The 15646-nt window shown below is 38.8% G+C and overlaps 1 protein-coding gene across 23 annotated transcripts in view; it reads right to left on the bottom strand.

Annotated features, from left to right (window-relative positions):
* Window positions 1-15646, bottom strand: part of SVIL (supervillin) — a 143546-nt gene that overhangs the window by 52822 nt on the left and 75078 nt on the right. For 22 of the 23 annotated variants that reach the window (XM_052805445.1, XM_052805338.1, XM_052805357.1 and 19 more), the window contains 5 exons: window positions 15159-15225; window positions 9860-9951; window positions 4436-4493; window positions 4154-4305; window positions 3059-3737 (listed from right to left, as the gene is read on the bottom strand). In XM_052805445.1, coding sequence (XP_052661405.1) covers window positions 3059-3737; window positions 4154-4305; window positions 4436-4443 — 839 coding nt within the window. In that variant the 5' untranslated portion in view covers window positions 4444-4493; window positions 9860-9951; window positions 15159-15225. The remainder of the gene's footprint in view (window positions 1-3058; window positions 3738-4153; window positions 4306-4435; window positions 4494-9859; window positions 9952-15158; window positions 15226-15646) is intronic. The other variant, XM_052805469.1, reaches the window with a different exon arrangement.

Here is a 15646-nt window from a genome sequence, read left to right as displayed (position 1 = left end):
TCACACCAGTGAGTATGCACTGGCACTGGAACTTGTCAGGGGTATTAAAAGGAAGAATGGGCTCTTGGCAACTTGGCCTTTAAAAAACCACCTACTGCCTACACACGTATCCAAACAAGAGACCAAATCCCAAGTTTAAACTCTAGCTGCTGTAAGAGCTGCACCGCATCTTGGTGGGTGCAGATGATTTCCTTCAAAAGATAAGACAGACAGTAATTGTGGGAAACCTGTTTCACACAAATACTGATGCAAGCCTCCTCCAGGAAGAATCTGAAATCAGTGATAATGCAGTCAGTAATTTATATTAAGTTATGACTTATTCCTGCTGCTTTTGCCCCAGTCTCTCATTTGTTAGTATGGCACTACTGCAGAGCAGAGAAGTAAAAACAACTATACCACAAATGGGATGGAGCTTAAACTCTGGAACTGTCCTAAACATCAGAACTCACCTGAAAATGGATCTTACCATTTCATTATCTGGAAACGGAGAACAACTAAGTCTCAAAAAAAGCAAAACTTTGCAGAAGGGGCCTGTGTCCAGTGCTTGCCAAACACAGTGGATCCCTTAGTGTTTCACACAGCATTAGATCTCATAGGGACATATAAATTAACAAATGAAAAAGTATGCCCCCATTAAAAACACTGTTTCCTTAATTATTTCTCTTCTGTCCAACTTCTGCAGCATCTTTTATTATTAAAAAATAGGTAATGCCAGAACAGACAACTTTAAAAAGAAACAGCTGGAGTTTGTGAATGATTTGATAATGCCTTCAGCCTGCTCAGTCTGAACTTGTAACTGGTTTATAGACCTGCATTAGAAGAAACACACTTGTTAGCTAAAGAAAAGTGAGCTTTATAAGGAGACCAGATTTCTCCACATTAAAGGCTAATCTGTGAATGAGCAGATTCAGGTGTCTCTCTATAGCCAGCATGCTGTTTCACCAGGGCAACTGCCATCCCACCAATGCAGTGTGCAGCACAGCTTCTCCTGAGTTGGAAGAGGTAACAACCTAGAAGGCATTTCATTGTTCAGTATTTCAATGGTTTCCTCTCACAGAAACAGGGACTAGGATTGCTTTATGAGAGTAAAGAAAATAAACCCCCTTTTTACACTGCAGTAGACACACTCTTGGCTATAAAGTTTGATGGGCTATTCTCTTTGCTTTCTTAAGGCTGAAAACTTTGTCCCTTCCTTCACCTTATAAAACAAAGAAAACAACCTGCCAAAGGTCCGTTGCTCCAATATTCCTTCCTATCAGTAATTGGATTAGTCAAGAGATTTATTTCAAATTGACCATTTGAACATAAGGGATAATAGCTTGTAGTATCTGAGTTGAGACTGCTTCAGAAACAAGTCTTTTGGAGCCTGGAATAACGTAGTCAGTTCAAGGAGTTTCAGTACAACTCTGGTCTCAGTTGTATGGATGACCCTGCGATGACTATTTTCCTTACTTTAGTAGCAGAATGGTAAGCTTAAAACATAAACTAAATATAAGACAGTACTTCCTAAGTATGTTGACTTACTTTCCCTCTGATTGCTTTTTTGAAATGACAATATTCCTTTAAAATTTTGGCTTAACTGGGAGAGTCCAATGATAGCTCATATAGTCACGTATCCATGCAAAAGAAGGTAAACAGGATTAGGAGTCACCTGAATAATGAAAAGCTATGAAAAAAAAAAAAATTAAGAGACTACTACTGGTGTGTCCTATGCAATAAAGTGAAACAAAAAAGAAGGCTAAGTACATCTAAGCAGTTTACAGGCACTGTAAATAGATGACTTAATCAATCCACCAGGTGGTTAACCTTTGACGTGGAAGATTGCTTCCTCATTCAAACTTTAAGGTATCCTTATGAGAATTAATAAGAAAGGCCACCACAAATAAGAATCAAGTTTTGTGATTTTGATGGGAAGGATAAAGAAGTCTGGTCAAGGTAGGTTGGTTCTGAACCTACTGCAAAAAATGCCAAAATGTATAAACGGTTCAGTTTATGCCAGTTCATTTCAGTTTTTTTAGAAAGAGTCAGCACTGCTCAGCATGATGCAGATGTGTTTACAATTAAGTTCTCATTATAATTTACATCATTTTTAGCTGGCAAATTTTAATTTAAGTTTTTACAGTTACTATTTTCCATCTATCCATCTACCTAGAAATTAGAGAGTCACATTTAGAGAAAATCATCCTTTTAAAAAATACTTAAGTCACATGTTGTTTTCAGTCATGATAACACTTTGACAGTCTGTTTTTGCACTACAGTGTAAAAGTACAAGGTGAAATTAGTGAAAACTATTTTTTATTTCCTTCTGGAAGAATCTGGTTACCCTGTTACTGGAATAGAATTGTCAGATCTGAAGTAATTCAGCATACAATGAGGGAGGCTAGCTTTTCCAAATTCAGCATGGAATTTTAACTCTCCCCTATGCCCCTTCACACACATAACCCGATATTACCTGAAAGATTAACTATCACAGTTCAAAAGGGTTTTTACACTTTCATGGCAGAAAAACAAATCAACTATTATTTCAACTGACCCAAGACACTTTTCAGCTTTTAACTCTGAGACCTGTTTTGTTTTGGCAGAAGCCATCATGAAGCTATTCAAATCTTCACTGAGAAACAATCTGTACTTGGAAACTCCCAAACAATTACAGGATATGGAGGAAAAAAGTTAAAGGCTTGCTCTAACAGGTTATGAAAAAAACCAAACCCGAGAAGGTTTAGAACCATAACTGCTTCAATTTCTTGTTTGTGTAAATATCTTAATCATCAGTTATTCCACTCCTCTGCCAAAAGGGCCTAATTTTAGCATAAATTCTATAAATATAAAGTGAAACCAAGGACATATCTAATCATAGAAATAGACAGCCACTTCCTTGTATCAGAAACACACTGTGATTCAATAAACCCAACCAATCCAGTCTGAGACATCCAAACCCACTAAATACTTTCTTCAAGAGTAATAAATACATTCTCATAAATACTCTAGACATTGCTGAAGAAAGTGATTAAGATAAAGGAATCTACTGTATAAACAAAAAAATAAAAATCATGCTTACTTTTGTCTGATGTTACTGTGCAAGGGCTGGTCATTCTGCAAATGGATTGGTGAGGCTGCCCGCTTTGGTGAAGAAAGGGACTCTCTGGGGATTTGCTTTGGTGATATTGGCACTTCATTACAGGAGGAAGATTCTCGTCCAGAAAGTGAGACAGAACTATCCAAGGTTGTTGAAGGGTCAGAAGCCTGTCTAATGGCACTGTCATCATCTGCTTTTCTATCACTCTTATCATTTGAGAGGTCTTCTTTATCTGGAACACCTTCCTTTTCATGGCTGGAGTACTCTTTGGATTCAGAAATCACACTCTTTGACTCCTTTGTCTCAGTTCTGGACAAATACAGGGAGCCACTGTCCTTGTTTTCATCATTTTGCCTTTCACTTTTCACTCCCTTTCTTTCCATGCTGTCAGGATCTTTCCTTGCCCGTGTATATCTGGATGAGTAGTCAGAATCCAAATCAGAATCAAGAGATAATCCATACTTTTCTGCCAGCTGGCGCCGCCTCTCTGCCTTGTACCTAGCTATTCTTTCTGCTTTTGACTCTAGTTCCTGGACATCCATGCTTCCTGTACTATACAAGGGCTCTGTATTACCTCCTGTGATTTCTGCTCGGTATCTGGATGATCTGGGTTGTTTTTCTACAGAAGAATCTGAAGTTTCCTCCTCTTCATTTGATCTTCCTGTCAAAAGTACAACATATATGAGCAAGTCCATCCCAAAACTCCAAGTACCCTACCCACCATTCACATCGAGTGAACTAAAAGCTTCCCATTTTCTTACAAATCGAAGTGTACTAGTGATGGCACAGACACATTACATTTTTGCACTTATGTCTCCAAAAGCACATACAAATGATTAAGAAATGTGTATTAGTTATAATTCTTTAAAAGTCTCATATCAAATTATTGTTGTTTTAAAACAATATGGATAATCAACCTTTTTCAAATAGGACAACTAGAAAATTAAAAGGCAAGTTAAAAAAAAAAAAAACGCCGACCACAGCTCTTCTATAAAACTCCTCTCCATGTACTGCACAAATGACAGGGTAGTAAACATGAAGTAATTCAGCAACGCAAGATTGATACATACTACTTACCTAAGTGGGGACTGTATGGATCAGTTGCACGCATATATCTTGGTGTATCTTCCTCTAGTAAACGGTGTGTGACTGATCCTGGACAGTTTTGTAGAAGCATAGGTTGTGTATCATTTTCAATTCCCTCTAACCGTCTAGCTATTCTCTCTTTTCTGAAAAAGATGTGAAAAATGTGAAATCAGGCATCTTTGAAGATTTGAGGGGAGAGTTTCTAAGAGGAGGTAACAAAACAAGCTGTGTGTTTTGTTTTACAGGCCAAAGACTTTTTTTTTTTTTTTTTACCTTTTCATTTCCAAAAAATCTTGGTTGTTTGGTTCAAACAGTTTTCTTAATTCTGAAACTGAGACAACAAAAGATTATACAGTTTATAAACTACTAGGTTTCAGAAACTCACAGAAACTTGCTAAATGCTTTAGGATAAGAAGGAACAAAGTTAAGAAGTTTGAAATAGCTTTTATTGGGGAACAAGCATTTTCCTCGTTTTCCTAGTTTATTAAGCTTGCGTTATCAAAGGTGCATTAGGCATATAGGCGTAAACACCAAGGTGTCCTCCCCCTCCAGGTACTTCCAGGCTAAGCTAGAATCTGCTATGCCATCCTAGCAGTTTTCAAGATCTAGTATAAACTGGGCAAGTTGTATTTTGATTAGCTGAGGTCAAGCTTACACACTACAGTAACCTGTTTCAAAACCGGGTAGTACGGAATTACTGCTTATCCTATCTACACAAAGGTTGGGGACTGACTATGTTTAAAGAGAAACAGTGTCCCCTATTCCTCACTTTCCTCCACTCCACTATATTGAGCAAATCCCAAGAATTTCACTGACTCATGATTGGAGTGAAAATTACCGTGTACCCTCATGATATTCTAGTATGGTTAATCACTTTCTACTTTGCTAATATTCCCTTGTAGTTTTAATTGGACGTATTTTCTTTCTCTCCCCCTAAACTGTCTGGTGGTTATGTGCTAGTAGGCAGCTGTCACAGTTCACAAAATAGTAGTGAACCAAGAGGAGGCATGATAGATGAAGTAATCCCTACATATATATGTGTATATATATATATACACACACACATATGTGCAGTTACCAGTGATGTTTGCAAACCACACTGGAGCAGTGAGTGCTACATAAACAAGTGTGGTGTGACTTCTTACCACCAGGGAGAGAAACCATACAGGCTGTCAAAGGATGCAGTGGACTGGGAGAGGCGTGTGTGTGTGCCTAGCACCGCCTGCCCCCCCCCCCTCCATCATTGCCTTGGCAAAGATGTAGTGCTAAAAGCTGTGTGCGCCTATTCTGATGCAACGCACCTCTGGGGTTCTGATCCTGTTGACCCAGGGATCAAAAGTTAAAGCAAGCTAAAGTCTACAGCCTGCTAAATCAGCCCTAGATTGCCATCAGAAATGCCTGATGAGTCAGGAGTGTCTAGTAGACACTGTTCCACACCACTGCAGAAGTAAATCTATCAGCTTTTTTCCCTACCAGACCTCATTGCTCTAGATGCTTAGAAGATAAACATTATTGAAACATCACCCTTTTAAAGGTCAGATGCACCTTCTCTCCCTTTCCTCTACTGCAAGAGCTTACATGCATAGCTAAGTCAGGGGTTCAGCTTAGCTGACACTATCCAGGAAGTTTGCTGTAGTCAGTATCAGTGCTTATACTTCATAGATACAGACAGAGACTATTGATGTTGGCTGTCATCTCAACCTTACGTGCTGAAAAGCCACTAGGACTCCAGGTAAAATGTCTTGGATCTGATCACGGCTACAAGCGAAGCAAATGAATAAGGTATGAATAGAGCATCTGAGGCTAGAGGAGTGTCTACTGAGAATGTGCAATTAACAGGGGAAAGAAATCAACTGCACCACTCTCCAAAACAACTCATTTAGTCTACATTTTTACAGAAAGCAGACTCAAGCTATCTGCTTCAATTTCTCAAGCCAGGTTAGCTCAGATTGTGATCACGCTATGAAAAAAAATCTAATATGTACACATTTGATGCAACTAGCAGTGCAGAGTAGTTAAGTATGCAGCTACTTAACAGTGCTAACCCAAGGGACACCTCTTCCATGCCTCGTTTCAGCATCTCTGGCAAAGCAGACTGAAGCCTATGCTGTTGACCAGGTTGACAGTGCAAGATAGCCACCTAAAGTCAGCAAGCTCCAGGCACAGCTCTCTGGAGACGGATGGGAACTGGACTTGGGCAATGGAAAATTTGTATCCTGAACCAACACCAAAGCAAAGATGAACCCTTACATTGTGTTTTCATAGACTTTTCTCTCAATGCATGAGCAGTTCCTGCTGCTGCCCTGCCTACTCAAGCTGTGCTAGCAGTGGAACTGTATTAAACAGAGAACTTATCCATATGAAACCAACCTTCGTCTAATGTTCACACCAAAGGAAATGATTTCCCATAAATACTTTGCTCTCACCTCTGCCAAATCTACTGCTGTTTCAGTTTGTTCCTCTGACTATTAGAGTTTTTCTGTTCCATCTGTTGGCTATACATACATAAAATGGTCAAAACAAACCCCATAATTGTTCTGCCACTTCAGACAGGTCAAAGGCCTCCACAGCTCACAGTTAATAAAACCACATTCCATCCAAATCCTCATAATTTTTCTTCCCTACTCACCAATTTATACAGTCCCTAAAACCATCATCAGAGAACAGGTCTTTTACACAGCTTTTGTAAATCTCTAAAGCATAGCTTCATATACTAAAGTCTTCCTCCTCCCCGCCCGCCCCCCCCCAAAAAAAAAGAAGAAGAAGAAACTTGACTATAAGTCATCTGCATACAAGAAATGTGGAACATCCAAAGAACTCCCAGCAACATTAGCTCAACACCCTCTTGCTATGTGTTAGCTGAAGTTCCAGAGATTCTACTACTGCTTTGCAGTCCTAAAAAGAGCACTGGCCTCATGATGCATCTCTCCAACACCTTCCTAAACAAGATGGGACAAAAATAGCATTGGACTACTCTATGCTGCCTTACACTTTTTCCACACTTGAGATTCCAGACAGTAGTTTCAGCTAGGTTGGCCAACATCTGCAGAGCTTTTTTGTGAAAGCAGTTTCAGCAATATTCTTCTTCTGGGGAGGTGGGGAAAAGAAGCACAAAAAAGCAAAAAAAGAAGATAAAATGCAGGAAGTCATCTACTCTAGTGATTTCTTTTTGCTGAATAAAACATTTGACTTCAAAACATTAAAGCCAGTTGGAGAAATTTCACTCCCAAGGACACTGGTTGGCCCTTGCAAGCTTAGGTGATCAGGTTTCTCTTTTTTAGTTTGCAATTTGAATATGTTGGTGCCAATTTCCCATCTGTTCATGGGATGTTTTTCCACATGACCATCAGAAACTACACCATTTCAGACACCCATGACAGTGTTAAAGAATAACAACACTTCTACCTAAAAGGTAGCACAAAGATCTGATTCAGCACACAAGAAAAGACTAAGAAGCCTAAAATAACTAATTTCACAGTAAAAGCTGCTTATCTAAGTTACTTCATGCCAACAGACTTTGTAAGCACTGTCGGTCAGTATATTTAAGGGCAACAGGAAGAACAGCCACAGTTCAGGAAACAGCTTTAATTTAGGATGTTGGGCAGGATGCTATGGTAGCATACCCTCTAAGGCAGGCTGTCAAGAGGCATCTTAATTTTGGTAACTGTAGACCTTCTGAGCAGAATTTACCTTATAACACAAGTATTTAGCAAAAGGAGTATTGTTCCATGTCTCGTCCCAGAATAAAACCCAAAAAGTACATTTGGAGTGCACCTTATAAAAATGTTTAACAAATTCCTTAAATTAAGGTGAATGATTTCTTACAGAATTCAGAAATCTTTCAGAAACATTTGTTACAGAATATAAATATGTTTTTGCTGAAAGCCCTCTTTGATAACTGCAGAGGGGATACATGTGGATAAAGTTGCAGGCATGTGACAGTGGTTTTATTTTTAAGATACAGAAGCTGTAAAAACTAAATCAAGCCTTCTAAAAGTCCCTAGTAGGAGTAAGCACATACATTTGTGAAGCCTGAATAGACATGGATCAAAAGTTTACCTGCCAGAGGCTTAATTTCTCAAAGATGGTAAATAACCATTGCAACACAGGTATACAATTTTTCATTCTGAGGAAAATTTAACACAAAAGTGAAGCCTACCAGCCTCGTTCCTACCTCCTCCTCTCCTCACCTGGAAAGATGATGGTCTACAAACCAGGCTGGAGAAGCATTTATCTACTGTTTATGCTAGCAGATGCATACTAACATGTTCAATGCTTAACTGCAGGCAGTAATGTGTGAGACTTCAGCTAGACTCTTTGAACCTCAGTTAGGTCTGTATCAGTTGAAAATTAAATATATTCCTCTGATTTTCCAACATGTACAAATCTGGATCAAAGTTAGGCCCTAGATGGGAAAATAACCTGGATTTTCAGAAAGTATTTGGCGTCAAGTATTCCCCTCAGAATATAACCATAGCTCCCACTGCTAACTTTTTCTTAAGTCTGGCACTCACCAAATCTGATGCCTTTATTATGAGAATAATTTCTTAGGAAATAGACACATCTTGGAATAGAAATTAGTTCACTGAGAAGCAACTTACAGAGAAGGTTTCTCAACTGAAGGCTCTCACAATTAACTTGTTGGCCAGCATGATTGTAAGGCTAAGTATATGGAATAACAAGGGACTACATATTCTTACTGACTAGAGCTCTCTGGAAGTCTGTATTGTACAAATGCATATCACTCTATTACATCATTGTGTCAATGACGTCTTTCTGAACATCTGCAATAATTACATCATAAAAGCAAGCACATCACTTAAATATCACTTAAATGTTATGCTGGAAGAAGGGCTCCTTTCTAAAGGAACTCTGCAACAAACGACATTAAAAGAGCAACCCAGTTCCTTTACGTTGGGATTATTGCACCTATTAGCCTTGTAGTTTGTCTGAAAAGGGTAAATACCATCAGAACACACATACAATTTTAATCGAAGTTCTGAGATCCACAACATCCCTGAGTGAAGGGAACATCTTTATGCCAGTTACACGTAGTTCTTCAGCCAAATGTCACCCTTTACTGGTCAAGAACTACTTCCAAGCAGATTGTGATTTCCTCTGAATAATTCAAGAGAATTAATTCTCGGCTCTACCTCAACTGCGTCAAAAGGTAAAGATGGAACTGCTGTTTTCTTTGTAAGTTATTCAGGCTAAGACAGAAGTTTAAAAAAAAATATAAAAATCCCCAAACCCATATGTAGTGCAGGTTCTTTAGCATGCAAGACTAAAATTCAGTGTGTAGTCAGTTGGTTGTGCAAGCACAGTGATTCTACCAATCACCAAAGGGGACTGGAAAGAGCTATGACTACAAGCCAAGTTAATACCTTTGAATTCAGTATTAATCTAACTGTACAAAGATATCTCACTGAAGTTTTGAATTTCAGCTACTGCTTAACCTATTGAAAACTAGGTAAAAAAAGGTGAACTTTATGAAGCAGGGATGTAACAAAGCCTTGTAAAAGAGTATTGTGGTTCATCCCCTGTTTCATCCCCTACACATACTTCACAGGGAAAAGAAAACTCATTTACAAAACATCTGTGCCTAAGTGATTTTAACTGTGCCTTGCACTTGCACAGATTAAACTTCACATGCTGTTAAATTACCACTTGTGTTCATAATATGTCTCCTGTACCTACCTTTTGGAAGTACTGCTAAGAGATTAGCATCAATATCCTTTGTGCTGTTTGCAAGTTCTTCTTTATCTTCAAATGAGAACTCCTTCTGAAAACTGAAAGCAACATCTGGTTTACAGAACTGTGGATGTTTCTGCTACAAATCAAATAAAGCCAAGATGTAACCAATTTACTGCAAGAGAGTCTAACAGAGATACCAAAGAAAGTATTTTCCACAAGAATGAAATAAGAAATAACCCCAAGAAACTCACAAAGCCAAACCTAACAATCTGAAACTTGTTTGGAACTGACTGTGACACATTTTTGCATTAAATTACTGACTGGAGACTGCCTTCAAAATGCTCTCCTACCAATTACATTTGAAATAATCTATATCAAATGATTCTCCATAAATATTAAAACATATTTCATCAAATACAGTATTGTATGGTACACTCCACCTAGAAGTCTTCTGCATGACTGCCCTATTGTTGTTACTGCACTGATCTCTGGATCTTATATGGCTTAAAATACACTAATATGAGCAGTAGACTATTTAGTTTCATACCTTGTCTTTTCAAAACAGCAAAAATGCCCATTTAGATGAAACAAAATATTTCTTTAAATATGTTCATTAAATACACAAATTTTAATTGTAAAATGTAGGTGTCACAATGGTCTAAAGTAGATAATGTCTACAGAGACTTTTTTTGATGAAGTGTTCCTCCTTGTGGGTAAACAAAGTGAGATTTTTCTCTCCAATTACTAAAAATAGAGAACTGCTGTAGTCTGCCATTATGACTTCTAAACTACCCCAACCGGGCATAAGAAAACTTATACTAGTCCTAAAACCTTTGGTAAACTATGTAGACAGGTGTAACAGATACAAATCCCCACAGTGATACCAGGCTCTTCATTTTGCCATGGTAGTGATGTGCCATACGATTTACTGTCATTCTGGTAAGACAAATTGCACAGCCCTAGTGTTGGAAAATCCTTCCTTAGGACAGTTTTTAAATGGCTTTTTAAAGAATTGAATACCCTTTCATTAAGGGTATTTGGTTAGAAAAGAAAAACTGTTAAAAAAAAAATTCTGTACTCACTATTTCAGAAGAACATTGCTCTTTGAAGAGTTTTAACATACAATGACTAATAACATTTTACATGAACTCCAAGAAGTATTTGCTTCTTTATGGTTTATAAATAATATTCCTTTGTAAGACATTGAGGAGAGAATAAAGCCCTTGAAATGACAATAAAGAAACTGGGCTGTGTCACATTCAGGCACCGTGCCACCTGCTGCAAATCGTCTCCAACAACTGCACTTACAGAAATTATTCCAGGTACTGCCAAGAAAAGCAGTGTTAGCCACTACAGAAAATAGCAAATAGAAGATGAAAAGCTGCAATAAGCTGTCCATTACAGAAAACTGTGTATCCTTACAGGGTGACAACACTTTAATGGAACTAAAAAAACCCCAAATAAAATAAAAAAATAGCACACAGCAGCCACAGGCAAATGGGTGCATGTGTCATCTGAGACTGGGCAGAGACTCAGACAGTTAACCGCATGTTTCTATATGCCTAACCCCACATTGCCAACACTCGTGATTCTTATTAGCCTCACAATATGTTATTTTCTTAGACACAGCTTCTGGAGAACCCCTAGGTGGAGAGATTCCCAGTTTCCATTTGAAAGCAGTTTCTACTCCTCTTGGCTGAGGAAGAGTTTGAAAAATGCAATATTGGCCTAAGGCTACAAATCAAACCCCAAATTTATTTTGTCAAATCAATTTGATTACTTAAGATTTGTCTCAAAAGGGACCCAGCTCATGACTTCTTAATACCTGGGCTTTATTTAGCAGCATCTCCAATTGCTTCCGTAATGCTTGTGACAATGCAACACCTTAAGTTTCCATAAACATGGGACTTTGTACAGAAAAGCATTCACTCATACAGTAAAATCCTTGTTTAAATTAACTGTGCACTAACATCCACAACTATGCCTCAGTCCCATATGAATTTCCAAGGGTAAAATCATACAGAATCAGGACTGGCACTAACCTGCTGGTTTTAAAAGGAATTGTATTATTGGATTGCTTGCGGATCCTCAACAAACTTTTAAATACTGTGAACTAGTTAGGTTCACTCCTGTCCCTTCCTCCAAACTCCAGGGAGTTCCAGAGACCCTCTAAACCCAGTCTAAATGTCTTTCACTGAATTTCCATCTATTTGTTCTCATGCCAGTGTTGTTGGTTAGCTTACTTATTTTTCTTAACTGAAGTTTTCAACATCTACTCGGCTTCCTCGAGAGAGTCTCTCAGTTTCATTGATTATCTGTAAAAATGTTCTCTACTTATTCCAGTTTTAAGTCATCTTTTTTGTATATGGTGACCAGAATTGGACAGTCTTGATTCCAGACCTGGGTCTTAGCCGTGCCTTATAAAAATAGGAATTTTAATAGAGGAAGCATTATTATATGACTAGCCAGATGAATGCCAGGATCCACAACACATTTGCCTTTTTATATCTACACTATACTGGTTGGTCAATCCTGCATGAGAAACCAATATGCCAAGGCTTTGCTTTTATCAGTTGCAAGTGACAGAAAAATTTATCAGCCCCCAATGCACAACAGTGCACTTAGTATTATTACATTACATCCTTTTTCTATTACTCCTCAAGGTCATCCAGTTCTTCCTGTATGTGAGCTCCCTCCTCCTTTGTACTGAAGGTGGCTTCCAACCTTTGCTCACTGGCAGATTTCATTAAAATTCTTTTAATAACCACAAACTTCTTAAGCTTAACCCTTGGTGGACTACACAGCATCACAGGTTATCTCCTTTGTGAAAGTCCCTTCACAGTTTCCCTTATGCTTTCATATTCCATTTCCCTCTCGACAGATTGTCAACTTTATTTACTTGTTTACTTTTAAATTATTAACTATTTTCATATACTGACTATTTTATCCACAATGGAGGAGTTTTTCCTCTTCAGAGGTATTTTTGCGCTCTCTCACAAAGCTGCAGGTGGCATTGCTTGTTTTAAATATGTGCACATTAGAAACACAAAATGTTTTAAACCTATGTATCAATTGCACTGCTTTCACTTACACAGAGAATTCAGAGACAGAGCACGGCTCTGAAGATGACACAGTCAAGCCAAACAATTGGGTATTTATAGATACATATATAAAATTAGTTCTAAAAATGAAAGCAGGCATATTTAGGACATGTCACAGTATTCAATAAGAACATTCATTAGGAATCTAAATTGAGTCGGAATGATGTTAAAGCAATTCCTAATAGGTGTTAAAAAAAAAAAAAAATTTACAGGACACTACTCATAAGGGTTTTAAAAAAATACGCTCATAAGTAATTCCTCACCAAGACTTCCCCATTTCCTCAAAGGGATCTATCCAGATGTCTCCCTGTTTTATTAGTTTCTCTGCTAAAGGAGCAGTTGCAGCATCAATTTAGTTGCTTAAGCAGAGTCAGCCAGACTTGGATTGCCAAGTATATTGCACTTTCAAACTCATACACCACCCTGTTCTAGAAGTATCACAACTACATCTACTCACCTTTGCTTTTCTTAATTTCTCAAGTCATGCTATAAATTTAGGTGCAGATTCCAAGCAGCAGCAGCACCAGGAGTTTCTGCACTTAACAGGTAGGCCATGCACATTCATTATTAAAATAATTTAAGACATACGTGGGTTTCTCTAAATGAAAAAAAAAGTTTAGAAGTTTGCAAGAATTCTTTCTTCTTAAAGTCCCTGTTAAACCTGGATACTGAAAGAAGAACTTCTCCTTTGCTTGCCTGAAATATAGCCTGTGATCATGGTTCATTAAATGCAATCAACAGCACGAGGTCCCTCGAGTTTGTTTTGCACACGATTTGTGTGTGGTTTGGCCTCAGGTTCCCAACAAACTCATCATACTCTCCAATGTTCAGGAATTCATATGATTCCTATTAAAACATAGGCAACAATATTTCACTACCTCTATAGTTTTTCTTTAAAATCAATGTATAATGTGGCATTAGTAGAGTATTTGACAGTCTCAGTAGTTACACTGCTCTTGCAACTTCCAAAGTAAGTGTGGGCTGCATCTATACATCAGGGATTCCAGGCTGAAAACTTCATCTGCTGCTGCAGCAGCAGCATACAGTTTCCAAATAGCTGTCCCACTAACCTAGTTACATGCCCAAAATCAAGCAGAAGTTTGATCCAAATGCCACTGGTAGCACTGCTCTGCCACCTGGATTAAAGCTACATGATATCCTGAGATTTTGTGATTGAAATACATGCATGAAAATCCACCTGCATACCTGCCAGCCAGGTGCTTCACGTTCATTTCCCTTCTCTTTCTCTAACTCCAGGAGAATTTTCTTCCCTGGACTCTTACGTGAAAAGTCCATTCTACAGTCACATCCTTTTCTACTACTCTCATTTCTACTCTCCCCTACCTGCCTTCCATAACACAGTGCGGCTTCTATACCTATTCCCTCCCTCTCTCTACAATACCTAAGAAACAACATGGCAGGGAATCAGGTGTGCTCCAGAAGGTGTGCGTTGACTGAAAAGATGCTTGGAAATGTGAGGCTGGGTGCCTAAGGCTGGTAGATTCCTGTGCAGCTGAGCCAACAAAACAGCTGGTTGCTGAGGCAAGAGTCAGTTCCCAACTTCCTGAACTCCTCTCTGCACCATTATGAATGAGTCCAGCAAGCACAAAGGTGGACACCAAAAGCAGTCGGAGTGAGGACGGGAAGTGAGAGGGAATGTGACCTGCCACCTTGCTTAACTGAGAACTGTATACCCTTACTCAGCCTTGTGGAACCCTGCCCTAAGACTGCAGACACGAGGCAGCATGGCCCTGCAAGGAAGCAGCAACGTCACCTCTCCATTCATCTCTGTGGTGTCCCCCTCCCATGTGCTGGCAAAGCTCTCTGCACAGCTGTATAATTAATTCACCCACTTCAGCCACCTTCTTTTTCAGACAGATCAGTTTTCCAAGCTGGTTCACTAAATGTCTGTACTGTGTCTGTGCCATGCAAGGAAAAACGGGCACTGAAGTGGCAGGAGGCTCAGCGCACAGTGGGACTTTTCCCTTAGCAATGCCAGCTATAAATTTTCACATTACTTAGGAGGCAGTTGGTGTTTTCAATACCTGTTCAGAGCATCTGCTTTATGCCAAAGCTTGGTCCTGTGAGAGGACCAATAATAATTTTCCCTGACAAAAGAATAAACATAGATTCAAGCAATGGCTGCAAGTTACAATCATGCAACCAGTCATCTTCACTAGGCAAGAAAAACTTGACCTTACCTTAACGCTCTCTTCCTTTGGAGCAATCGGGAAGGTTTAAATCTGACTGAGTTTCCTTTGTCAAAATCTGTGAAATGCAAAAAAAACACACCATAGTGAAGATGCTTTAATAAATGGGGAACTTGTAGGAAATCAGTTTATAGTCTCCAGTCATAGCCCTTTTCCACTAGAAAAGACTGCACAAAGGCCTTCCCTCTAGTCAAAGGAGCATAAGCTGGCATGTCCAAGATGGTGATAAACCAAAGCCTTGCAAAAATGAGTACAGACAGTAAACATATCAAAAGCATCAACACTTTATGGAACTGCCATGTTCTAATCCCAGTATTCATGGTATAGAACTGCAGCCTGGGGCTATCATTTAAACTCCTTGACTCAGTTTCCCAGCTTATAAAATGGGCGGTAGACATGTTCACGAAGCACTCTGCAAATGAGAAATGCTGCAAGCAGCAAGAGCCTTTTTGGCTGCAGCCTAGCAATACTACAAAAAC

This window comes from Harpia harpyja, chromosome 1, assembly GCF_026419915.1.
Source record: "Harpia harpyja isolate bHarHar1 chromosome 1, bHarHar1 primary haplotype, whole genome shotgun sequence".
In the NCBI taxonomy this organism is placed as follows: domain Eukaryota; kingdom Metazoa; phylum Chordata; class Aves; order Accipitriformes; family Accipitridae; genus Harpia; species Harpia harpyja.
This window is presented reverse-complemented; position numbering and strand designations above follow the sequence as displayed.